General features: G+C 42.8%; 1 protein-coding gene across 20 annotated transcripts in view; it reads right to left on the bottom strand.

Annotated features, from left to right (window-relative positions):
- The window catches only part of TENM4 (teneurin transmembrane protein 4), a 1564491-nt gene that overhangs the window by 24230 nt on the left and 1512658 nt on the right, over positions 1-27603 (bottom strand). For all 20 annotated transcript variants that reach the window (XM_074535017.1, XM_074535019.1, XM_074535018.1 and 17 more), the window contains 4 exons: positions 24198-24352; positions 20264-21141; positions 9374-9546; positions 5633-5868 (listed from right to left, as the gene is read on the bottom strand). In XM_074535017.1, the coding sequence (XP_074391118.1) occupies positions 5633-5868; positions 9374-9546; positions 20264-21141; positions 24198-24352 (1442 nt within the window). The remainder of the gene's footprint in view (positions 1-5632; positions 5869-9373; positions 9547-20263; positions 21142-24197; positions 24353-27603) is intronic.

Consider the following 27603-nt stretch of genomic DNA (forward strand, 5'->3'; position numbering starts at 1 on the left):
ATACTCTGATCTTTGGAAATACAGAGGCACTCGAGGTAAGCAAAGGTATCTACTTCAAAGGCAAGAGCAGGAATACATTTCTACTCAGGGATTGCAGTGAAAAGCAATACAAAAAGGAGCTGATAATACAACTCATGTTTAGTCGTGTGCAAGGAGACTTACAAAACCACATCACCACAGGAGAAATGTACTGGTTTGAAAGCAAGGAGGAAAACCAGTATTCCCAGTAAGAGCTTGCAAGTGAAGACAGCTCTTTCTCCATCCCACCACTTCCAAACCTCTTTCAGCTAGGGAACATCTTTCTTCTGGAGGGGCATAGGTTCTTCTTGGATGAATCTCAGACTCCAAAAAGCTGACTTGGTTTTCAGTTCCCTTTGCAGCCGTTCAGCTACAGTCAGTAAACTAGAGTTTGCTGCTTGCTATGAAGTTTTCAGATTTAGTTAAAAACAGTGCCCTATCCTGCTCTGGGTAACGCTGACACTCCTGACTGAAGTCTTCAAAAACATGCAAATGTGGCACTTGAGGACATGGTTTGGTGGGGAATATGGTGGTGGTCCTTATTTTAGTTTGACATGTAGGACTTTATACAGTTGGACTTGCAAGAGAAAGGATGGGGTTGAATCAACAAAGAGGTTCCTCAGCCCTGAAGAATAGGAGAGGAAAAGGCTGAATCACTGCAGTGCCTTTGTCTTGCATGGGCAGACATCTATGCGGAAGCCTAGAGAACGGGGACACCAGAAAGAATTCAGAAAAAGGTATCACAGGAGCTGGGGAGAGAAGGAATTGTTGCCATGATGTAAGTGTGAGGATGATGTAAGGCAAGTGCAACAACAACAACTTTCAATTTATGGATAACAAGGATAAAAAGTGCATATGACTTCAGGGAAGAAACTCTGTAGAAAGGTAGACAATGCTCTAATTAAATATGTGTGATATAGAGTGTAAATGTGCAATGGGAGAGAAGAAATCAGCCACTATAACAGGGAAGCTGGAAAATAATTAAAGAGGTATCAAAACTCTTAAGTACAGATGCACATGAGTAACTAAGAGGAATTTGGTATCTCCTAGGTGCTTGCTGCTATAGAGAGAGAAACATGAGAAGCAATTCCTTGCAAAAAAAAAGAAAAGCAAAGCAGGAAGTAATAGCATCTCTGCCTCTCATATATTCACAGAGCAGCTCCATCCTGGCAGCTGCAGCTTCTTTTGCTCCAGGTCTTTGCCAAGAAAGCTGGGAAGAGCTCTTCTAGGGCTGGAACAGTCATCCAGGCTGAATAAGGTCTTCCTGAGAAGTATGTTAGCAGCAGTGCCATTCACTGGGCTGGAAGCGCCAAACAGCAGGTCCCTCGATAGCTCTTTAAGCTCAGTCCAAATGTCCTCTGACTGGTGCCATAAATTGTTCCACCCTCCCTATGCTCTGGCAAGCAATGTCTGTGCAACTAGTTGGAACCAATCTCGCTTTTCCTGTATTTTATTTTTTAATGATTTGTTTTCTTCCGCTCTCTTGATGTACTGTCTCTTTCATCTGTGAAGTGCTGCAGAGCAAACAGTAACCCCTCAAGGTGATAAGCAAAGTGAACCCTACCCTGCCAGCAGCCTCTGAAGAGGGTCTAAATCTTTTTCATACTTGTTCAAGGGCATGCCTTGTATAGAAGTGAATTTTCTGCAGAAGAACTGACAGGGCTGCAGGCTGCAGTCCAATAACTGTGTTTTATGGTGAGCAGCTAAATAAGGTGCCATCCTCCATCCCAGACCTTATTCTGGAATGGAGTCTGAAAACCTCCTGCAAAAAGGTTTTGCCCCTCAGAGTGTTTGACAAGGCTTGTGATCAGCACAGGATCAAGACAGGGTAAATTTAAATCCACAGTTCACAGTGGATTTGACATTTTTTAAAATGTGTGAGGCTAAATTTAACCCCCAACTCACGTTCCACAGTACTTTATTCAATCCCTTAGCTTCCTCTGCAGAAAAAAGAGCATAAACACACCACCATCTCTGATTTCTCCAATGCTTTCTTTGGCACTCCTTTAGCTTAAATGATAATTAAACAATGTTCATTGATCTCCCTGGGAACACTAGAGTACAAAAAGGGAGAGGATTTTCATGAAAACAGCCTGGCAACCTTCAGCAGAGGAGGGCACAAATGCTCCTGCAGTGAGGACTCCAGGTGCCAACAACATCCATGTGATGAATGGCTGCCTACAAAGGAACTTCCCCAGCAAACTGCTAAACCTGTTGGAGTGGCCATAGCCAGACTTCAATGTCCTGCAGAAATTGTGGAGATCATCCTGGAACATCTTTATTAGTTAGCATAATAGGAATGGTTAGCACCATATCCCCTTCTGGTCATGTTAGCTATGGGGATTTCTGGGATACTAGGTCTTGATGCCACCACTAACCTGCTGCCAAGGTCTTGGGAAAAAAAAGTGAATTATGACAGGAGTTACCACACCAGGTTAAATAAATAAATAAAAGAACTGAGCCAGCAGCTCTGTCTCTTTTTGTTGTCCTATTTGCTCTATTGCCAGAGATTATTTTACATCCTTCTTTATTGAAAAACTCAAGTTTGTTGAATAAAGAACAAAAAAAAAAAAAAAAAAAAAAAAAAAAGAAAAAGAAAAAGAAAAAGGAGGAGTCCTGTTCCTTGAAGCAGGATTTACTTAATTCTCTTAATTCTCTCTCTGCAAATGAAGTCTATTGCTACTGTTGGCCAGGGACAGGTGGAATTCATAGCCAGCCAATCTGCAGAGATGTCTCACCACCGAGTGGGTGGATAGAGAATCACAACTTTTCATGGGGTGTGTGGGACAGAAAAAGTGAAAGGGGCTGTTGTAACATATTTGTGATGCTTTACAGCTGCCTGGCCAAGTACAGAGCCATGTCAGCACTGATGGAACAAGGAAAAAGCTATCAGGGTTGTCCCCTTTCCCTTCATCTGTGCAGAAGTCTCTGCTGTGTGCCTTATCCATGCAATAAGGAACTGTGTTTTGGGTTATTTCCTAGGGAGGCAGGTCTGGAAGCGGCCTCATCTTGCTGGGTGCTGGCTGAACTCATGGCAACAGGCTGCCAGTCCACAAGCACACCATAGGAGGAAGAGGCACAACCCATAACAAATGGATGCTTGTGATGACAGCAGAAAGGATCACTCTTTTACACTGTCCAGATCCTCACTTCCTGAAATGATGCTGGAGCCTCCTTGGGATGTTCTTTGCTCATGAAGCAACTATGCCATTGCTGCTGTCTCATGCGAGCAGTGGGGTGAGGGGAGAGTGAAAGTGGTAACTTAGTCACATATAGCAGAAAAGGGTAACATTTCCCAAAATCAACATCGCAAAAACATGTTGAATTTAACTTTTCTAAATTTCTCTCCTGCCAGGGAAAGCAGTAATTATTGGTGTGAGGGAAGCGGGGAACATCACCCAGAGAGTATGTTAAGTGTTGTGCAACCCCCAGGGAGGCAATTAGCACCTTGCAGGTTGTTGTATAAGGGGTGCAGATGCTGCCATGCATGCACAGACACAGAGCTTAAAACATCTAGTACACCCTCAACAACTGTGAACCCCTGAACACAGCCATAACTGAGTCCTTTGACCATGTAAGATGCACTTCTGATTCACCAGAAGGGTCCTGATAGGCTCAAAATGTGAATACATGTTGGCAGATTTATAGGGATACCAGCAACTAGCCTGAAAATTAATTTTGCACGTGTTTTTCCAACTGTAGTACAATATAAAACACAGACACATTCTGTGTTTGAATCTACTACAAAAATTTTGGGACAAAAAAACTGATATGGGCAGCTAAGCTGTGGTTAAATGAGTGGAAACTGTTTTGAACACCAAATAGCTGTGATCCAGCTGCAGATTTCAGAAGGCCCTCTCTTCTCAGAAAAAGACCTTTCTGAAAATTTCATCAGTTATTAAAATGAAACAAAATATAAAATAATAGAATAGAATAGAATAGAATAGAATAGAATAGAATAAAATAAAATAAAATAAACCCCTCAGGACAAACCCAACAAAAAAGCGTGGTGACAACTGATCTGCAGATACACAGCAGTTCACACTGAAAGAGCAGCTTCAGCTTTCATTACTGTTTGCATTTTTTCTTCTGGTAACAAAATACGAGGCTATCAATGCATGGGGAACAGAACAGAGGCTGGGGTGGAGAGATTGAAGAGAAAGACTTGACAAGTGTGAGCGAGGAGAGACAGGAAAAATCACACCAAAGTGGCAGGGGTCATGCAGCAGGGAATAGGGAGAGGTGAAGAGCAAGGACTGGGAAACACATATCCTGAAACCAGAGCATTGATATTTACTGCCAAGTTTAAGTGTGAATAAATAGCTGCAGTCCTTTTGCTGGGGTGGCATTACACAGCACTAAGCATTTTTCTCAGAGGGTCTGAATTTGCCAGGTGCTGAGCAGCTTCCCAGGAACCGTTCATCAGCCTGTGACTCTGAGACTAGCAAGGTACAGGGTGAGTGCACAGGACTTGCTATTACAAGTTCCCAGCTTTGCCAGCAGTTAGCAGATGAATTACAGCTTATTGGGCAAGATCTTTAAACAGCCCTGACAAGTATGAGGTGCATTGTGCGGAACAATGTTTTCAAAACACATCAGTCTCAAGCACAGAAAGGTCTAGGCACTCCTGGAGGGAGAGTACTGTCAGGCTGGAGCTGCTTGTAACACTTCAGGGAACAATACCAATTGTGGTCCAATGCCTTGTGAGCCCAGTTCTTCAACAGGTTCAACAGACTAGCAATTTCAGGAATCCAGAGCTTTTTTTGAGGTTTCCCAATGAACAGTATTCACAGAATCACTGAATGGCTTGGGTAGAAGGGGGCCTTAAAGATCTAATTCCAACCTCCCTGCCATGGGCACAGACACCTTCCATTAGACCAGGTTGCTCAGAGCCCCATCCAACCTGGCCTTGAACACTTTCAGGGATGGGGCAGCCACATCATCATTGGGTGGTCTGTGCCAGTGCCTCATCACCGTCACAGAAAAGAATTTCTTCCTAATACCTAATCCAAACCATCTTTTTTTTTTCAGTTTGAATTCATTCCCACTTGCCCAATAATGCTATGCCCTTGCCCTCAGCTCCTCTTCAGCTCTCTTGGAGCCCATTTAGGTAATGGAAGGTGATCTAAGGTCTCCCTGGAGCCTTCTCTTCTTCAGAGTAAAGAACCCCAGCTCTCTCAGCCTGTCCTGATATGCTTAGAAGGCTTTCAGTGCTCTGCTCTATGACTACAAGCAGCACAGGTAGAAAACACCTGCACTAACTGGTCTGGTATTTTATAGTTACAACTGTCCCTGGTTTGCTTGAACACCCTGAGATGATGGTTAAACCTGTGGTGTCTGATGGAAGGTCACACATTCCCAGGGATGCAGAGGACAGGTTGGGAGATCAGCAGCACCACCTTTGATGGCTATTGGGAACATCAGCACATAAGGAGGCATAATGATATACTACAGTCATAAAGGTTAGGTCACTGAGGGTGAACAGACAATTCTCTGTCCTGCAGCTCCATCCCTCTTGCAGACAATACAAATCATACCCATCCCCTTCTGCCACGAGACTGGGCACTGATGAGATGGGACGTGGAGGCCAAAAGTGCTCGTGGTTCTCACTTACCCTCAGCCGACGTCCAAAGACGGTGACCTGCCCTCTCGCTTGCTCCTTCCTCTGCCTCCACTCCACGAGGTTGAGGCCGTTGTCGATGGGCAGGGTGACATTTCTCTTCCCCACCGTGGGGTTGACCGTGCCAGCCAGCAGATGTGGCTCGGTCTGCAAGGCCACCTCCATGCCATTGGCGAGCATCAGTCTGAGGGAGCCATCAGCACCGATGTAGTAGCTGTTTCGGACTTGGTCTGAAGACAGAAAAGAGTTCTTAGCTGAACTTTGGTGATACAGCTCCAGCTCTTCGTTTGCTCCCTCACCTAGGCTGCACGAGCATTTCGGATGGTTGTAACCAAACACACTCTGTTACTCACCTGTCCCACTCAATGGGAGCAAAACATCAACTCCATCAGGGAAAGTAAACATGGACAATTGTTTTTTCATTCTGATGAGGTTTGGCACCTCATATTCTTGCAGAAAGCCTTGCACAGGTTAAAAAAGTGAAAAAACCGTGTAATCCTTACCGAAGGATGCAGGTTCAAACCTCTTCCTCTAGGCTAAAACACTGTGTGGTGAGGTATTTGTTTTAAATCAGTTTGACTGAAAACTTTCCATGCTTTTATATCCTAAAATCCTAATTTCACAACAGTATATGAGAAAGTGGGGCCACCTACTTTCCTCAGCTCAATCACTGTCTCACAAGTGACAGGAAATTGCACAGCAAGTTAATGCTAACCAGTTCCCCAAACAACAGCCAAATCCTTTCCCTTGAGAAAGCTTTCAGGAGGCAACTGAAGTCCTCATGTTTGGAGAGAAAGCAGAAGCATTACGCTCCCACACGTCTTTATACATCTGGCCTCCACTAGCTCATCAAAGATCAGATTTTGAGGCCAGTATTTGGGAATTCAGGAGTTGAACAGAAGAGCAATCTCTCTTCTACATCCTTCAGGAATCAGGCAGTCTGAAAGCTCATCCTTTGAATCTCCAGCTGGCATTTATCTCTGCAGAGAGTGGCTCATGAAGTGTAAGAAAGCATGAGACTTAGTGCAGAACGGCTTTAAAACATATTATACAAACACTGCCTTATCTGAAGCTCTTAAAAAGCTGGAAAATATTACCATTTCTGTCTCCCAGTCTGCCATAAACTCTTAATTGTGAATAAAAACACCCATTGAAAATTTCCATTAAGGGTTTTTCCTTTCTGAGGCAAGCTAGGTTTTGTTCACTAGTTGCTCTGCCATAGCTCAGCAGGAAACAAGATCACACTGAAATTACCATTTCTTTTACTCAAGAAATAGATCAGCAAAGAGCACAGTTTGGTATAGTTAGGGAAGAAAACATGACACCAACTGGTCCTTTTTTATGTGGATCTCATCCTGCTCCGGTGGTAGCCAGCTGGTGTTCTGCCACAGAGACCTCAGCAGAACCACTGCTCAAGTTTACACAGCAGTGATAACGAAACCACTGGGGTACAGGATTTTGCCCAAAAAACATACAGCAGTGATCCATAATGCAGATCCAAGTATTTTAGCTCTACCACTGAGTATGTCAGTTGATGGTCTTTGACACAGACTCCAGCCAGATCAAACCCCCTACATGCTTGAGTCTGCAAATGGAGAGAAGGGCCAGCAAGTTGGCTGCCACACCTTTCTTAGATGCGTGGTTTGATGGTAAAGTACAAGGAGATGGGCTTTAAATCAAATCAGTGAAAGAACAGTGAATACATTCCTCTCTCTTTTTTCCTTCACCAGCAAGCAGAGGAAGGCTTGAAGGTTTACATGAAATTAATCAGACACATGATGTTCTCTTTGTGTTACATAAGCACCACAGAAGGGTTATTGTAACCAGTGCACTGGTACAGTGTGGGGAATGTAAATCCTCTACTTTCAAAATTTTCCCAAGAGAAGACTCTTCCCTGGCTCTGGAAGGCATTTCTCAAGGGCTACATGAAATCCATGGGCCACTGAATGCTGTATTTTAGACTGCTCTGGCTCTAGGGCACTACTGCCCTACTTTGGCATTGAACAAATGCTCATTTTGTCACTAGTCCAGAAGACAAAATCCCACTGGAGTGTTGATGTGCCTGTTGTAGAAGCTCCTAAATCTATCCTACAGGAATTGCAATCTTCTGAAAATGCCTTCTCAGATCTCACCTGTTCACAGTGTGATCCAGATTTCCTGAAATGTTCACCAAGAATTTGGTTCACCAACCCACCTCTTCTGCAACATTATCCAAATCTTTGTTTTAAGTGAGTTTCTTCAGATGCAAACAGTTTCATAATTCTATACTTCTGAAGATAGTTAAGCTGTTTGTAATTCTGCATGTCATAATGGCCGTAATGTCCCTGTGCCAAAGGGCAGGACAATGACAGAATTGACTGTGGCACCATTATGTAACTGTGCCCTCAGTGCTGAGTGTATAAATCACACCACAGTCAATTTTGTCACTAAAGGGCCCCCAACAGTGGGCTCCTTTGCTTAATTAGGCTCTTGAGGTGAAGCCAACCTCATGTCTGTGCTGTTGCCACACATCTTAATGTGAGTGAGATGGGGTGGGGTAGGTTGCATCTGTCTAGCAGCAAAGAATAAGAAAGTCATTGTATTTCCCTACAGGAACATGGGGACAGTTTGAGGGGGCTGGAACCCTCTCAGCTGTTCTTTCCAGAAGGGTAAAAGCAGTGTGTCAGGCTTTCAGGTTTTTAGTTTTCAGGCTTTTCATAGCAGGTACCTTCTTGTAGGAAAGGCTGATGTCGTTTCAGGGAGGGGGAAAGAAATCGTATCCCAGAGATGTGGGAATAAATGTCATTCTGGAACATGCCTGCCCCACTTGGAGCAGTTTGTTCCTCACAAGGAGGAAAAATGTTTCACACCCCACTGTAATCAGTCACAGCCAGAGTGAATGAGATCTGGGGAGTAAGGAAAGCAGAGTCTGAAAGCTCCTTCCCTTTCCCCAAGCCCCAGAAAATAGGTGTGATAGCTCATCCTGATCCCAAAGAGGCTTCAGCTTTCAGACCCTGGAGATCCAGGCTGGCACTGTGCAGTACAGGTTCTGCCAGTACTAGCATGTCAGCACAGTGCTCCCCTGCTATTTATTCCTCTTTTATTTCCCACTTCATTCCCTTTTCCTCCACCTAATCAGTCCTCTGCTTCCCACCTTCCTACCACAGGCACAACCGTGCTCATTTCTCACAGCCATAAACTGTCCTACCCCACCAGTCCTACCCCACCTGTCCACTTCTCCTTTGTACCTCTCCACGCTACCTCTCAGTTCAAATACAGACCTTTTGGGCACAGGGATGGTAATTTTTCTGGATGCCTCCTTGTGAATGTTTGAAACACCAGTGAACAAAGAATCAGATCTCCAGCAACCAGCTGGAAGCCTGTTCCAGAAGGATAGCAATTGTTAAGTCAGAAGCCATTAAGACACTGAAGCAAAGGGGTTGGCTGGAAGTGTGGCTTGATTTATGCAACCCTTTTAGTTACTACAATAATGGCAATGATGATGGAGGACTGTGCTGCACGAGCCTGCATGGCAAGGGGACTGACTGAGAGTGGAGCACAAAAACAGCTGCAGAGCACCCACTGGGCTAGGGAATGAGGCTAAGTAGGTGTGAGTGTGTGTCTGTACCAGCATGTGGGGAGCTCTGGTGCACTGAGAATGCAGGTGATTTTTGGCACTGGGATTATCAAGACGACGCCTGTTTCCTGATCCGTTGTGTGCAGTCTGGTCAGGAAGGGAATGGGGGCCCAACCCACCTTGGAGCAGGGTGTAGAAGGCCCCTGATGCTGACAAATTGGTTGTTATTGTAACATCATCCTTGCTGGAGGTTTCCACCTGGACGTGCACAGAGCTGTCGGTGTCGCTGCGGAAGCTGCTCACTTGCCCAGTAGGGAAGGTCACGTTGGTCAGGCGGCCAAAGCTGTCGTATCTGAAAGAGAGAATGTAATGAAGTCAACAGCATCAACAGAGGATGAATTATCCTATAAAGTAGAGATCAATTCTTCAACTCATCATCCAGATTTTTCAGAGAGAAAAATGCACTGTCACTCTTTCAGACTGCCTTGATTTTTTTTTGTCCTCATGAGAAGAAAATCACAGCTTTTAGCTGAAGAAATTGAAGTAAATAGAAAAATACTAAGTACATATTAGCTTGTACTTTAACAATATTTTTCCAACAATCCTCGCACCTGCACTATGCTTCTTGTTTAAAAGAGTAACTTTATTTCCCATCTCAAAAGTAGTGGCCTGTGCATCCTGTCTAGCAGAACTAGGAATTTCTAAAGCTCACCAACTGATTTGTCTGATTGTGTCCTGAGCTCAGTAATTTATTTTAATTTTTTTTCTCTATCTAATTTAAAAAAGCTGTATATTAAGGTAGCAGCAAGGACCAGATTGGCCACATCAGATAGAGAATTTCCTTTGTGAATGTGGTGTAGAGTCCTGAGCACAGATGAACCCCCGTGTCTACCTTTTACTGTTCCTAGGACCATATGGAAGGACTGATTTAAAAGTGTGAAAAAGCAGACCAGTTTTCACCCCTACTGTGTCCTTGGCCTTTCCAATGAGGAATCAACATAAGCACCATCTGGGAAGGTTTCTGTGATGTGGACACCTGTGTGCCAGGGCCCAGGTAAAATAAGCTTCATACACGCAGGCCCCACAGCAGTTAACAAGCTGGAGGAGTTATTTTTTGGTAAAAAGAAAAACAGACACATGTGTCTAGAGCCCTCCTGAGTTAAGGGAGCAAACACCTCATTATGCCTCCCATCTGTGGCATTACAAAAAGTTTCACAGACCCAAAAGGCTGGCAAGGGACCTTTGCAATGAGGTTATTGTAGCTGAAATGGAGAGCAATAGGGAGCTCTACTGGCTAATCTGTGGAGGGCTGTTGAACCTTGTGATGAGAGGGACCTTCAGGGAAGGGGTATTTAAATAGTTAGGGAGAAACAGAAAAATTCCAGGAAATCAATTAGGGATAAATGTTTGGTTTTTTTCAAGTCCCGCCCACAACTCTTTTAAGAATGATTTATATGAAACTAAGTAGAATGTATTATGAAAATTTATCACTTGGGGATGCAAAGTAAATGGTGGGCACCCTAACAATGGGTGTTCTGAAGAGGATTATAATAAATTGCTTATTGTGTCTACTGAGGATGTGACAGAAAGTAAATGGAAACAATGAAAATTCAGATTAGAAGCTGCAGAACATTTTCAAGGCCCATGGTTGCTCCAAGCAGAGGAACAGATGGAGCACTGGAAACCCCACTGTCCAACTCTTTTAAGAATAAGTTAGAGAAATGTCTTAGAGGGGATCTGGATACAGACAATCAGAACTTGGAGGGAGCAGATGGTTGAGGAGCTCTTGATGCTTTTTTTGGGACTACTCTGAACTAGGGAATAAGAAAATACACCCCATCTAATAACAAAACCCAGAAAACAAAAAAAAAAAATCCAAATAGAAGAGGGGAGTGGAGGCAAGGGGAGGTGTGGGGGGAAGGCGGGGCAGGGCAGGGTAGGGCAAGGCAATGACAAAGTATTCTTGAGCTGTAGTTGATGAGAGACCCATCAGCAGTCACTGGACTGGCTCTGCACTATACAGAAAAAAATTTGTCTCCTCTTCCACTCTCATTTTGCCAGATTCAAACACAGTGCTGGTTCGAATCACGCTTCACTTTTGAAATATGGTGGAGTGATTTAATGTGAGGAAGGGCTGGTTGAAAGATTTTTGCCCAAGTTGGGTTACAGTGACTAAGTGGGTGACCTCATTGCAAATCTCTGCATCCCTCAGGTTTGGAGAGATCATCACATGAGGCTTTTCTTGCCCACTGAGCAAAAGGGGAGGCAAAAGGATAGAAGAAAGTATTTGCCCTCCACAGTCAGCCTCTCAGTCATGGATTATCCAAGCCTTGCCCTTCCTCTCAGATGTCCTGGCAATCAATCAGCCACTTGTAAAATGGAAAAGAAAGAAGAAAAAAAACCCCCAAACAAGAAAAGGTAGAAAACAGGACTGCATTGCAGGAGTTTGGCAGAGATCAGTTAAAGCTTTTCCAAGCAGCTAACAGCACACAGCCTGGATCTGAGCTGCATCTCCATGCAAGAGCCAGAACTAAAGTGCTCCCAGTACCAAACAATTTACTCCAGATTTGTGGCTGCCCTGTTTGCACTGAGACAAACGTGTTTTGCTTGTACTGTCTCCAGTCACCTGCACATCTCCTCCTAAACCAGCATGTGAATCTTAAACAGAAAACATCACAGGCAGTCTCTTTACCCCATCTGCTGATACAAGACACAAGGGATATGACTTAGTGTTTCCTCTGAGCAGAGAAAACATTGTTATCACTGAAGGTGTGTTGTGTAACATCCCACATTCCTTCTACCACAACGTCAATAGTCCTAGATATACAAATCAGTCTGAACTGTAAGGGTAGAATCAAGTTTGAAAACGTTCTGAAATTGCAGTAAGATGAATCTGAATTTGGCATCTCTGACTTGGTGGATTAGTAGGTGTGAGGGATTTATTTCTATTGCCTCATTTAGATTTTAAAAATAAGCTGCTCCTAAAAGTAAGCCTGATTCACCTCCTGAAAATAATGTCACAAATCTAGATGTGTTGCACTGAAGTCCAATGGGCAACTTTGGTGCAACAGGTGTATAAAAGGAGGCAGGTTTGCAGGTTAGGGAAATAAGGAGTGCAAAAGCCAGGATGCAGGCAGAGAGCTTGTTCAAGTGGTAAGAGCTGAGTCAATGTCCTGTGAGTCACAGCTTTTTATCTTAATTGAATGGCACTCAAAAAATGCTGAGAGTGAGCACAAAACCTTTACTCCATGCAAGTCCTACTTATGTGCTCCCAAGAAAGCCGCAAAACCCTGTGGATACCCAGTTTAACAGCCCCCAGCAGCAGCAGACAGCCAACTCTTTATATTCACCAAATCACAGAAATACAAATTGGTTTGGGGTGAAAGGGACCTTACAGATCACCTTGTTTCACCTGCCTCACCATGGGCCAGGACACCTTCCACAAGATCACACTGCTCTGAGCCCCATCCAGCCTGGCCTTGAACACATCCAGAGCTGGGGCAGCCAGATCTCCTCTGGGCAACCTGTGCCAGTGCCTCACCACACTCACAGTAAAGAATTTCTTCCTATCATCTACTCTAAAACCCACCCTCATTCAGTTTAAAGCCATTCCCCCTAGTCTTAATGCAGGATGCTCTTATTAAAAGGCAAGCAGTGCCTTTTTACATAATATTATGCAGTGCAAAAGAAATATTATTTTACATAGTATTTCTGTAGTGCCTTTTTAGCAATATTTTTATAATATTCCTGGACCTCAAGCTTCTAGCACCCTCACAAATGGTCCTCCACCTCTGCTGGGCAAAAAAATCATATTTGCAAATATGCAACTGCAGAAACCTGCCAGTAACCTTTCCTTGTGCAAATTAGGCTAAAATAGCAAGAAAAAAAAGAATGAAAAAGCGTGATGGCACTTAGACCTCTGTGCACACATTCTTCTTGTGAAGTCAAAATGACTAAGTACAATGCACTTAATTTACATGGATACATTTTTACAGGTGTACAAAACTCACAATACTTCACCAAAAGCAAGGGCTTCCATTTGGGACTTTGGATCCTGAGAAGCAAGGCTCCTTTTGGACCAGAATAGTCTGGAATGGTCTGCTGGCACTGGTTTAAGATGTCTGCAGAAGGAACTAGGACCATCTGCGTTTTCTGCATGTGCAGGAGGTGCTGCACCTCTTTGCCCAACAGACAGACAGGAACCTGCCAAGCATGGGCTTGTGGGGGACAGCTTACTGATCGGCAGCTGCAAGGAGATCCTGCCTTACAAAGGAAGAAGAATAAGAAGGTAGAACAATTAGACCGTGCCCATTTTTATTATTATTTTTAACTGGTGACAGATGAAGTGTAAAATGCTCACATCCAGACTAAGGCTTCTTTTAGCACTGTGGTGGCAACGCAAATGGAGGTGTGGGAAGCCCATTAGCATGAGCACACAGAGTGTTTTCTTCTTGGCAAGCAGTTCTTCTTCTCTTTTCTGTTTTTACTCAGAACTGGAGCATTTTCCCCCTTTTCCCTGATTTAGCTCACACAACACATACCTATTACATACCCACAGTCTCCCAGGAGTGTGCAGACTTTCACATCCCAGAGATAATATGCTTGACAAGTTAAATGTGCTGGTTCCTTCCACCTCTGCTTTCAGCCCTATAAAGGCCCTTACAGGGCACACCTCAGCTTGGAGAGGAAAAAGCCAAGCAACTGGCTCTTATGTAGCTTCAGATGTGCCCTGGTATTTGCAGTAACATAAATCTCTCCTAGTCACCTCATTTTGCAGCTAAGCTGCCTAGCCTGTTTCCACAGCATCAGGACTTAGGGTTGGGCCAGTTTTCATCACAGCCTAAGACTTCTGTGCTCTCCAAATGCTCTGAAAGCCCCAGAATTAAGGAAATACTGAAGCATGGGAGTGCACAGAGCAGCCACTTGGAGCAATGAATCCATCACCTGCTAACACAGCTGCTGCCTCCCATTCAAACCTGCTGCAAAGCCTCAGCACTTACAATTACAGTGGCAATTATTAGGCCAGCAAAGGAATCCGTTACCATCCATTCCCAATTGGAAACGTACTTAGCTAAGGTTCAATGCACAGAATTAAAATGGCATTTGGTGCTTATGAGGTCTAATTGTTGGCTTGTAAACATTCAGAGCTTTCATTTATCACATTACCATTGTGTAGAGACCTGGACCTTGGGAATTAAAGAGCATCCTTAGTACCATCTATTCAGAAATCAATTTCTTGCCTGTTTCTGCATTTCCTCATTTTAGCCTCTTCACATTTCATCAGCCTTTTAAGACACAAGTCAAATAGATCAGGAAAAAACTCTCTATAATATTGCATTGAGTGCCAAAGTGTCTAAATGGACCTTGCAAACTATATTTTGCACATGATTATACAAACGTGCACCCAGTGCCTCTTAACAAGCTTGCCTCATCCCAATTTTTCAAACAACATTAAACACAACATTAAAACCAAATCTATAACAGACAAACCAATAATACTAAAAAATGCATGAAGGCAAGTCCTCTTCCTAATGACCAAAGACCAGGTTGTGGTCACAGTCAACTGAATTTTCTGACTGCCCAAGAAAGAAGAGGAAGATCTCGTTCTAGCTTTATGATATTCATAATTCCCTTGGTTCTCAACTAAACTTTGCTATCAGGCATGAACTTCAGGGCAGGGCAGTGGCTCAAAATGTGACCTCATGACTTACTGAGGGTACTGGAGAACTGCTATTTTATCATGGCACCTAGTGGAGCTTCACTGCAAGTTTGTCAGAGGAACAATATCGAGAATCTCATCATTTTATCATGTAGAAATTGTGGAACAAGTGGAACCAAGAAATTTTGCTAAAAGAGGAGGGAGGAAAAAAAGCCAAAGGTGTTTCTCATACTCCAGTCTGCTGCAGGAGTAGAACAAAACCCTCACTTGAACTACACTAAATCAAATCCTGTAGAACTCTGTGCATGATCTGATAAATCACAGTCACACCGACCAGGGCACTGCCTTTGGCACTAAAAGCTGCTGGTGCTGGGTGGGACCTCTGCTCAGCCCTGGGGGTCACTGGGAAGCCATTCAAGGTCCTCCTGCAAGCTCAGTCCAGCTGGCTTCTACCTTCCATCCATTACAGTTTGTGAGGTTTGGCAGAGTTTGGTTCTCTGTAAAAAAGCCTCCGGTGTTACGGGGTCAAAACTCCCCTTACCACTCATATGAAGACCTGGCTCCATGAGATCCTTTGCCCTCCAGACAACTGTGAGCCACTTCTTGGGTAGTCCGTGAAAATGTTTTGAATTTCTGGGCTTGGCTGGAGCAATGTGTAAGTGTTTGAGTCTGTACGGGAGGAGGCGACCTTCAAACCTAATAGGACACACACAGGACCTAAGTAAAAGAGCCTCATCTGGGCTAAATAATGCATACAAGGTTTGACTTTGGCTGAGAGGGAAATTGAGTTAATGTACAGTGATAACATCTCAGTGAACTAATCAAGATAATTGCTGTATTCTTGATTTAAACAAATCCATTAATAAGAATTTCCGGATTCTGAAGCAGACAAACAGCAACTGCTAAGAAACTTTGTAAAGGCTGGTAGCAATTTTTTCAGGTCAAGTTAAAAAGCAGCAACAACAAAGCAGCAAGTACTCACACAGCATCCTTTGTCTTTTACTGGCAGAGTGGAACAAGAAGTCTTTTCCCTGGCTGAGTTTCCAGATCAACTTCCTTTGCTGCTGATTATCACTGTTACTGTCACCAGTTTAATGGGAAGAAAAGTCTTTAATCCAGTTACTGGACAAGCTGAGCTGCACTGCATTAACTGACAGCTAATGTCAAGCCCACTGCAGGGGCAGGAAAGGTCTATATAATGCTAAAACCCTCAAAGTAGTCATAGACAGGTCTTTGGAGACAGTCTAATTACTGTGGGGAGCTAAGTTTCACTCAAACAAAAAGGGAAACTGCACACCATTATACACTGAGTCTTACTCAGAGCTAAACCTGATAAAACAGGATTGTTAGAGCAGGCTTGGGTGTAGGATGTGTGAAAGGAAGAGCTCTAAGTGCTGTGAGTGAGACTGCCATTCTCTGAAGCCAGCACCATTCTCTTTCCCCACAGAAAGGCAGGGACAATGTGCCAGTCCAGCATGAAGTCTTGGAGGACCTGGATTCCCTGGTGTGCCCTGAAGACAGACCTCCAGTACTGCATCAGTACATCCTTCCTCCTTCCCTCCTTTGCAGATTCACGCCAATGTGCCCACATGTCAGAGCTCTTTGCAGCCTTATGGTAAAGGTTAAGAAATGGCCTGGTAAGAACAGCACCTGGAGGAGAACCAGAGATGCTGGCTATGTTGGCTGGAACTAGATGTTCTTGAAGGTCCCTTCCAACCCAAGCCATACTATGATACCGTAATTCCATGACAAACATGTAGCGATGCCACTCTCACAACACCACTGCTCTGTCGTGCTGGGTTTCTGATTTATGGTCCTTTGTAGACAGTCAGGTGAAAGGTAAATCTTTTGAGGACGTTCTTCATGGTAGAAGAACATGGTGCCACTGGTGCAGTGTAAATTTGCCAGCTGGATTTACTTTACTGTTAACTTTTTAGGCAGCAGTGTCCAGCTTGCCCTGGCACACAAACAACTCTTGTGTGCTGTGAGAAACATGAAACTTTTCCTCAGAGTCAGATTTGATGCCGTTATTTCTTTGGCCATGAGCAAAACGGAAATATGGAATTCACCCCTCCCCTCAGTCAGGACTGAAAACTCCTTTAGAGCACCTTCCAGCCACTCATGTTCACAGGAATTCTCTAAACCACTTAAGCCTTCCCAATGTACATTTCTTGCTGTTCTGGCAGAGAAACCAATAACATGAAAGTAGTGAATGTTGATTTTATTTGGTTTACACCATCTTCTTCAGCTTCCTTGATAACAAGGAATTTAGACTTCATCCTCCCATGCCTGCACTCATCTCTGCAGCTTGTGTTTCAGTCATGCAAATTCTCTCTCTGGTGAGATTACATTACAAGAAAGGCATCAGAGTCCTGATCTAAGATACAAAGAAATGGAGAATATACTGCTTTCATGGTTGGTTACACTACCAGTTAGGTCATCTCAGCCTTAAAAAAATCACACCTTCTTGTCAACTTGAATTTCTCTAGCTTTGCTTTCCAGTCCCATACCCTTCTCAACCCTTTCTCTGTTAGACTGAGAGTCCCTCTCTAGGCAAGAGCTTTGGCTGACATGTTGTGATCTGGACACTTCCCAGTCTCATTCATGTTGAGATAAAGAGATCAAGACTTTCTTGTTCACCCCATGAATGAATTTTTTAAGAGTTTTTCTGCCCAGCCTTCAACTTCCACAGTTCTTCATAAACTGCATTTTTATGAGCTGACAATATTAGTCATAGCAATGCTGCACAGAGAAAAAATCAGCTTCCTACTAGCCACTACAAGTAGAGTGTGATGAGTAAATGCATTCATTTAGTTTGTCCATCTAAGCAACAAGTTAGACAGATTTGCCATGGAATCATGTGAGGATCACCCTGAAGACTTGATGCCTTGCTACAACTCTGAGAACTGTGTTCTTGCACATATCTTGTTTAAATGAAACCTACTTTACCAAACAATTGAAATATTTGACTCTTATTTCATATTCTAATTTTATCAGTCTGATTTTATATTCTTTCCCTGGTTACACATACAAAACCTGGACAGAATCAATCCCTCTAAATCACTGATCTGCCTTTCAAGACCCTAGTGGATAGGACAGGACAGGACAACAGGACAGGACAGGACAGGACAGGATAGGGTAGGATAGGACAGGATAGGATAGGATAGGAGAGGATAGGATATGAAAGGGTAAGATGGATGAAAAAGAATAGTCTCCAACTCAAGCATGGAAGATTTAGGCTGAGCATATAAAAAAGCTCTCAAAAAGTAACAATAATACGGATAAATACATTGTTATCACTAACAATATTAATGAAAAACTCAAATGACTGACAGGATCCATTTTACTGAACTGTAGACATCTGCAACATAAACATCTGCATCCGAACTCATCATTCTCTACTACCTTTGCAGAGGTAAACTTCCAGAATACAACTCTTCTCATCTTAAAGGAAATACCTAACATAACTCATAAGAAACTCTGAATGGGCCTTTTACTCTCCACCTGCCTGTAAAGGGTGGCTGAAGTAACTAATTCAGATATAGACTTTTACCCTGTAGTTTTATACAGTTGCATCAGAAACTGTCAGGAACAGTTAGACAGAGATAAGTGATCACAGGTTTGGATGAGATATCTCTGAAGGCACAGTCACGATTCTATATTCAGTGATGCTGTGCTATCCTACAGTGCTGACTTGCTCTAGTCAAGATTCTCATAGTCCAGCCACTAGAGAATACTGTCTTCCATTTAGTTCTAAAAAGCTTTCTTATACTCTTCTGAAGTGCATTAAAGGACCAGAATGATGACTTTCACAAATGCTTTATTTTGTTGGACAGCAAGAAATAATGGATCACTGTTATAAATATATCCACAGAGCAAGTTGGTTTTGAGCTTCTGCCTCATTTTATCTCCTTTATATTTTCAGTCGCACTTTAAAATAAAAGATTATGTTTGAGGTATAAATCTTTTTTTCCCATTATTAGCTGTAATACTTAGTTTGCTTCACTGTCTGTGGCTGCATCTGTTTTCAAACACAGGAACTATTGGGGTCTTTGCAAAAAGAAAATACCTCCTTGATTTAGCACAATGGTCCTGACAATATAGCTGGCTTTCACTCCTGTGGAGAAAAACACCCTCTTTTTCCTCCCTAAGGCCTTCCTCAAGCAAATTCAAAGTAAGAGATGAAGAGTACTAACTTGGATTCACTGAGGAATATTGCTACAGTAATTGCAAACAGAACATTGATAAAATGCTAATAACATTTCAAAAGATTCATCACAGAGTTTCCATCAGTTCTTTTCAAGGCAAGAGCAGGAGCAGTGAGTATTAAGCAAAGAAATTTGAAACTGGGCCTGGAACATTTTAAGGAGAGAACCAAAGCAACCACATATCAACACACAGATATGCGGATTTAGCCAGCTTTCCTTTCCTGAATCTCTTTTTTTCTCTAGCAACTTTTTTGTTTATCATCTTGGGAACTGCCTATTCTATCCAAATTGGATTCTTACAATGGGTCTATTATTATGGCAGCTGAACAGTTCCGTGTAACCATTCAAACCATGTGGGAAATGATGTACTTAAAGGAGCATTTCAAACTGGTTACACTTGTAAATAAAAATTAAACAAAGGAAGAGGGAGGGAAAGGGGCTCTCAACAACAGGATGAATCCTTCTAGGTGCTCTTCACCCAGTTATCTATCTTTGTCCTTTTTTATATCAGAAATGTGTTCGCTTCACGGTATTTAAAAGCAGGGAATTGCTAACAGCAGTACAGAGAACAAGTACAAATATTCAAGACACTGCCATCTCTGGGTCTTTCAGTGCATCCTATCTTCTCTCTTCTTAAAAACTCTTTGGGGACAGTCTTGAACAGTTCCAAGACTACTCTCAAAGCTTAGTGAGGCAAATTGCAACAGGAGGAATTGAGCAGTCCATTAATTACAGAATTGTTTCCAGAGCAAGCTCTCATTAGTCATTGCCAGTTGTCATTCTACACCAGACACTTCAAACAGGCTCAACAAAGACACTGCAGCATAGGAGGTAGGTGAAAAGCTGTGAAAAAAGAGGCTGTGATGGAACTTTCATACTTCCAAGGCTTTCAAAGCCAAGAAAAATTCTCTGACACACAACCTAAATCTCCAGTCCTGATTACAGCTAAGGAGAACCAGGTGTCCAAATTACTTAGAAAAACTCAGCAGAAATTCTATTTGACTTGACTTGGTAGAGGGAGCTTATTCAAGCACTAATGCACCTACTGCCAGTACCTAGTGTTTGCATGAAATCCAATACTCTCTATTCAGGCCATTTTATTTGCACAGTAATTCTGATCAGGGAATTAAATTCTACCAACCTTGCATGGTTCAGAGAACACACAATGAAGTCAGCAGTGCCAATACCCATAAAATACTTACTCATAAAATGTTGTCCAGCCATTTTCATTGCTTTTAGTGGCAAGGAGACCAGAGTTGCCGTGGTAAGTCATCATGGCTACTTCATGCCCCTGTGTTGTTACACTTTTGAGTGCACTGTTGGTACCAATTGTCACCCAGTAGACTTGGCCATCGGGCACCACCAGCCAGAGGGGCATCCCTGTGGAATCTCTTCGGATGTTGACTAAGTTGCCATTATTGTCAGTGATCAGGGTTATATCTCCATCTCCAGAATAAGTAAAATTGTAAAGATAATCTCCAGTGGTAAGGCTCTGAGTATAAAGGTGCTTCCCACTGGTGTCAAACAAGTAGAGTTCCTGATCTATAGGTGAGGATAACTCATAGAGATTTTGTGTGTTGAGGAAGGGTTTGTTTTTCCGAATGAAGCGGATTCGGATGTTCCCCAGGTCGGCGACGTACAGCTCCCCGTCGGCACACACGGCGAGCGAGGAGGGCGCGTTGAGCTTGGCGTCCTTGGCGTAGCCGTCGTCCCCCGAGAAGCAGTCGCAGTTGGCATCGTTCTTGCAGTCACAGCTGCTCGGGGCGCCGGCGACCAGGGAGATCTCCCCGTTGGTGGTGACCTGCCTGATGCGGTTGATCTTCTTCTCGTCGGTCTCGGCGATGTACAGCACCCCGTTGTGGGACACGGCCAGGGCGGTGGCTGACTCCAGCGTGGCGTGGATTGCCACCTTGCTGAGGAGAAAGTGATCCATGCCTGGCACCTGGCAGTGCATGGGCCTCCCCGCCACGATGCGCACTTGGTGGTTCTCAGAGATCTGCAGCACAACGTTGTTGTCGAGGACATAGAGCGAATTATCCATGGGATTCACTGCCAGATCCGTGGGCCATTCCAGACGAACCTTCATGGTAAAAAACCACAAGGGAACTTTTATAGCAAGACATTTTTCTAGTGCATGATTGCTATAAATCAATCACAATGAGGATGGAATCAACATGGATTAAAGGGGGAATGGGTGAAAAACCCCACAACTAATTATTACTTGATAGGTGGCGATAGAGGATTTAACCTGCTGTGAGCAAGGGGGCCTAGCTCCTGGGCACGTGAGGCAGTCACAGGGAGACACCCACACTCTGCACTGGAACATTGGTGGGAACAGGATGATGGACAGAGGCAAACCATTCTACAATTTTCCTTCTCCAGCTTTTTGAACTGCTGGAAGCTGGACCTCATAGCAGAGACCTGGGACCGTAAATTTTGCTGTGTGAAGTGCTATGAAATCAGACACATAGAACAGTGATTCTTTTACTAAAGGATTTTTCACACAAGTGGCTGAACTCCTCTTGGTAAATGACAAGGAGGGATAGACACAAAACTGGCAGCTGTGCCAGCATGTGTGAATATCTGTTATAACCTATGGTTTTTTGCTTTATGCTGCAAAAATGCAGAATAGCAATTCATAGGAAACTTAGGCAATTTCAGTTCATGGAGTAGAATACTTGTGCCTTCACGGTGATTTTCACATTTTGTTTTAGCATAATGGAAAAATGGGTTTAGGAGTGACATATCCCAGTTCTACACTGATAATCCACTAAAACAGTGACTGGCAACACCACAAGTGAGTAAGAAACTAGAATGACTTCATTTCTAGCTCTGCTCCTGCAATACACTCTTTTCAAGTGTGTCTTCTCTTTTAGTTGCTAAACCTAAAAAATGCTTACCAACAGAATTCAGAACATTTCTTTTTTGTAAAAAACTCCAAGTTGCGCATTTTTTTGATTATTTTATTTTATTTCAGGTTTATATAGAAAAAAAAATGGTCTTGTGCTGATGGGAACCTATCCATTCCAGTATAGTTTCTTTGTTTTGAACCTTCTTTTCCCACCATCCATCTCCATTGCTGTTTCTTCTCATTTGTCTGACGTGACTAAGTTTAGAGGAGTATTTTGTAACCTTATTGGAAGGAGGAGTGGATGCCAGCAGGCTCAGGCGCATGAAACCATCTTTCACTGTGATTTTACTAAAAACTCAGTAAGGAGAGACCAGGTAAGATTCAGGAACACAGGAAATTTCTATTTTTAACGCCTGTAGTTCAACATCTCTGCTACAGCAATGCTTTATTTTGATGCTCCTATATGCCTTTTCAGCATTTATTTTAAAGGATCAGATGTAAGGTATTTAGTTCATTGTGTCTTCTAACGCTTGAGTGCATGAGGCTTATTTTCACTGCTAAGCAGTTTGCTGAGCTCTGTCTACTCTGGTTCTCTGCTTGCAAAATCTCCTTCCTTTTCTCAGCTCCTGGCCTATTTTAACCCTTCTTGTAGTAAAACATTATAGCCTGTGGTTTTCTCTTTAATAATTCATGCCTCCATCCCTTCCAGTGGTCTTTAAGCTCTGCAGTCTTCAGTTAGCATCAAGAGCTGAGTTTATTCTGAACTGACAAGGGAATTTTCAATTTCTTAAAAACCATTCCTTGTCAACAGTGGCAGCTAAATATTTCATGTCCTCATGTCCTAGGCAGCCTCAGGGACCTGGCAGAAAGGACCCTTCTATCTGCTGTAAATGATGAAAAGCTGCTTCCCAAGCTGGATTTTATTTTTTAATTAAGCTTGTATTCAGTATGTTTCTCTACAACAGGAGTGGTTAATCTGCCAATCCCAGTACAGGTTAATCTAAAAATGGTTCCTGTCATTTTATGACAGGAAAAAAAAAGTCTTCAGCTGATACATGTTCATCTCAGAAGTGTTTGAACATGTCACTGGTTTACATAGAAGCTACGTAACCTGGAAGTAAATAATTTCTAAAGTCTGATTATACAGCCGTCTTCTGCTAACTGACCCTGAAATTCACATGAAGAAAAAATTATGCCTGTAAGATGAGAAACATACTACAAGGTGGCATTTAACCATCAAAATTTCCCTTCTATAGAAGGCAGAAAAACTTTTAAAGTCATAATTTCAGCTTGTTCATAAATTACAGACAGTGGGAGCCAATTGCAAGGAAGCAAGAATAATCTTTCCAAATTAGAGGGAAAAAACAAGAATAGATTCCATATGGGAGCATGGAAATTATCTAGGTAGTTACAAAAAGGAAACCCCACTGGCATCTATTGTGGCTAAATAACAGTACTTAGCCCTCCAGCTATGATCTATATTTTCATAGGAGAGGCAGGAGAGGCAGGCAAACAACAAGTGGCACAAAGGTTTCAAAGGACACTGTCCTAAACTGGCACAATTTGACAAGTTGGCCAGTGCCACACAAAATGGAGTGCTGGGCTGTAACAGATTTCTCTTCTGCACCATCCAGCAGTAAAGCAATCAAAATCAAAATGAGATTTCCTCTTCTTTTTTTCTCTCCACCTTGAAGCCGCAGGACTTAAAAGCCCAGCATGATGGTAGCTGCAACCAATTTGCAATCTGATGCGATTCAAGATTCTTGTTTTCCTGCTGTTGCTAATTTTGGCACCACATCCTCCAATCAGTATTTCCTATGTTAATTTGATTCAGGTCTAAAATTGTGCTGGGCCAAATTAGGATGAGGAGAAGAAAAGAAAAAAACCTGTGATTAGCTAAGATGTTATAATGGAGCATGGCATATAGTCCCTGGCATATAGCGAGACATGATGGTAACAAAACCTGCCTTCCCAGGAATCTGTGCCTTCCCACTGACTGGAAACTCTGAAAGAAGTCAGTTGTGTGGCTGGGACATCTTCAAAAATTTCACCCCCAAAAATCTATGAGTTAGGGCAGTCAAGTCTTTCCTTCTGTCCTTCCTTCTGTCTTTAGTGGGTAATTCTTTTATGATCTGGTCAATTTTATACCATAAACTATGTAGAAAGCAACTCTCCTTAAGCCCTTACCTCTTTGTCAGCCCTGCTGGGGAAGCACATAGACATGCAGGTAAGGGTGAAGGTGCAGGCATGCATTCTGTAAAAACAAAACCAAACCACTGTCTTACCTGAGAAATGTCCATAACAGAGTCACAGCTGAGAGGCCGAGCAGATGTCAAGTCATTGGAACCCAACACAGTGGAGATTATTCCATTCTGATCAATCCTCCTAATCATGGTGCCATCCACAAAGTAAATCAGCCCAAACTTGTCCACGGTGATACCTGGAAAGGATCAAAGAAAGACAGTCAGAAAGTGATGGCAGCCTGACACGAGGAGCAATATATCTGAAGGCATTCCAAATGGATGAGAGGAGAGCTGGGCATGTTGGAATCCTGGTTATCAAGAGCTTTGAACTGGCAGCATTCCATGGAAGGTACTTTTCAATGCAATTCAGAAATCCCTGCTCACTCCTGGAAAAGGGCATGGCATTCAGTGAACTGCTGAAATGAAAAGGTTTCCTAATAACTGCGTGTCTTGCATGATCAGGAACTTTGGTTTTATTGCTCATGGTATGAATGGTAAGCCATGCACGTAAAAATGTTACAGTGATGAATCTTTCAAAAATGGCAATAAAAAAAGGCTGTGAAATGTCCATCAAGTCAATCAATTTCCAGAGGGATAAATGAGAAAGGGTTTTCCCTGGGATAATCCTACTAATATACAGTGTTTCACCTGATTCTGAACTCTGCAAGTGATTAATTTCATTGCTCAAACCTCCTTTGTAGACATACTCCTGTCAGTGCATTTGAGGTCTGCTGACAGCAGTTACAGGCTGCTGATCTCATTTCTTGCCCTGCAGATAGTGCTCTTCACTTTCCAGTTAGACCTCATAACAGTCTATGAGTGTGGTCATTCTAATTTTACATATCAGAAAATTAACAGATAAGGCAATTCTCACAAGGGCACAGAGAAAGGTCATTACTGAGGCAGGAGTAAGAAGTTAGGGGCTCTATTTACCTCCTCTTTGTGCATGTATAAATAACTCCACAGTCATTCACCTCATCTACCCTATAGAGGCAGAATGTCACCCAGCAGAATATTTGAGTGTGTTAAAGACACTACAAGCTTGTAAAGAAACAGAAAAAGAATGTAGAGGCCTGTAACATCTTTTTTTTATGCAAGTGAAAATTCTGCTTGAAATATGTGAATATTAGGATCTTCCTGTTTGGTTTCTTTTGCTTTCAGGGTTAACAATCACTTGGCAAAAAGCAGACATCTGCACTGTGCATCTAAGCAAGTATCTGAAGCTATTCCAATCAGTGGAGAGAGAAATCTACTTTGAAAGTGTAATTTGTATCACCCTAAAGCCCATATCCCCAAGACACTATACAAATCCTACTGGAAATACCTTTTCCTCCCATTTGACTATAAAAGCACACTACAGCAGCAAATATCTCTAAAGAAAATATTTATATTGTAGGCAGATTAAATTACTGAGCTGAATTCTCACTAGACTGTCTCTTTGGCTGTCATCTTGGTGACAGAAATGATGGAAATTCTGGTTCAGATAGAAAGCTTAGAGAATGTTTGAGGAGTGATCAGACCTTGCGTTCCTCCAAAATGCTGTGCTGCAGCCAGATCCCCTTATTTGAAACATCTACACTCTCAGTCTCCATCCACTGTGAGCTCTGCTGTGAAGTGCAGATGCAGCAGTTCACAGATCAAAAATTCTAGATTTTCATTGAGTAGGGACTAATCCTCTGATTGTTTTGGCAACTAAAATCAAGGCCTTCAGCCAGCACTGTAAGTATTGCATGGGCTGGAAGCCACGGAGGTAGGTGATATGTGGAAGAACATAGCAGATTTGATTATAAGGAAATCCACAGAAGATAATCTGGCCTGTCAGAAAAACATTAGGACTAAGTCATTGTTTGAGAGAAAGAACAAACTTCTGCATTGAGCTGAGATAAAGGAAGGGATTCAGACATGGTTGCAACCTGTTGATTACAAGTCAATGAGGAGTCAGAAAACTGGTGTTTCCGATCACTGAGTGGAATGGGAGCTGTGTATTTTTGCCAGGAGGCAAAACCAGCATTTTCTTTACTTCTTCACAGCATCACCCTGTTTGAAGGGCATCACTTTGACCTGGATCAGATATTTGATCATCAGAGCTGTGTGGTTTCAGAATAGCCTCTACGGCAGTAAGGAAAAAAATTACTTGCTGCTTTCAAGATGAAGTTCATTAATTTTGGAGGGGATTATATAGCAGGATTGCTGAGATAATGCATGACAGGACTGAATGACCTAAAAGATTGCTTCTAGTCCTACACTAATACCTGTGTTGAATTCATGCCAAAGACTCATCTTTGCAGGGCCATGAAACAAGAGACTCAAAGAGGGGCACAAGGTAACTGTTGAACATCAGAATTTACTAAGACTAGTGAGGCACTGGCAAAAGTTTCCCAAGTAAATTGTGGCTACCCCATCCCTGGAATTGTTCAATCACAGGTTGGATGGGCTTTGAGTAAAATGGTCTAGTGGAAGGTGTTCCCCCTCAGGGTGGGTAGAAACTAGATGGTCTTTATCCTCCCTGCCAATCCAAACCATTCTATGATCTGATGAATGCTATGGGAGAAGCCACAGTAGTGGTGGCCATTTATTCTCACTGTAAATATAAACACATCACTTGTATTTAAACACTTTGTTAAATGCTTGCAGAAGGATCTGATGGGACAAGCGTCAATATCTCACTGGCATCCATGCCTTTCAGGAAGCTATCTTTACCTGCCATGAGATTTGTCAGCACTATGCCCTCTTCAATGGATCCATCCAAGATACTGGCACATGTCATCTGTCACTGTTATCTGCTGTTGAGGGTCTCTGCTCCTCTTAATTATTTTGCCTACTGAGTGTCAAGTTCTTTCAAGTTTGCTGGTATTTGCTTAAAAACCAACAACTAAGCTCTTTAAGCAATATGGCAGACATACTTTTTTTTTGGAAGAGGCATGATAGAAGGTTCAGTTGATCTTAATTGGCTTTTGTCAAACACTCAAAAGAGTCTCTTACCTATTCCTTGGTTCACAACAAGTATTTTTCCGGGTGCCTGTCCATTATTGTGTGTGACAAGCCAAAAGCCAGTGAAGGGTGGCAGGCTGGATAATGCAATTTTCAATGAGGCAGAATTTTCTCCCTTAGCTAGTTACATATGTATTGGATTGGACTTATCAGCAGTGTTTGCTGGCAGTGGCTCACTGTGTGCAGTGCTGGGGTTTGATGGCTGGTCTGATTACCCAGTTACAATAATAATAACCTGGATGCACTGTGGCTCTCGAGCCAGCTCTGATGACCTGATAGAGCACAACTTTATTTTGCATTCCAGCTTAGACAAAGAGCTTGCACATCCAAGTAAGCGGAAGTGGGATAGCAAAGTTACCACTTATCACCCTGCTCCAGAGCAATGGTACGTGTGTGTGCTCTTATCACTGAACACTTCTCTGCTTATCCCTCTTTCATAATGGCTAAGCAATCTCAA

The sequence above is a fragment of the Zonotrichia albicollis genome, chromosome 2 (genome assembly GCF_047830755.1).
Source record: "Zonotrichia albicollis isolate bZonAlb1 chromosome 2, bZonAlb1.hap1, whole genome shotgun sequence".
NCBI classification, from domain to species: domain Eukaryota; kingdom Metazoa; phylum Chordata; class Aves; order Passeriformes; family Passerellidae; genus Zonotrichia; species Zonotrichia albicollis.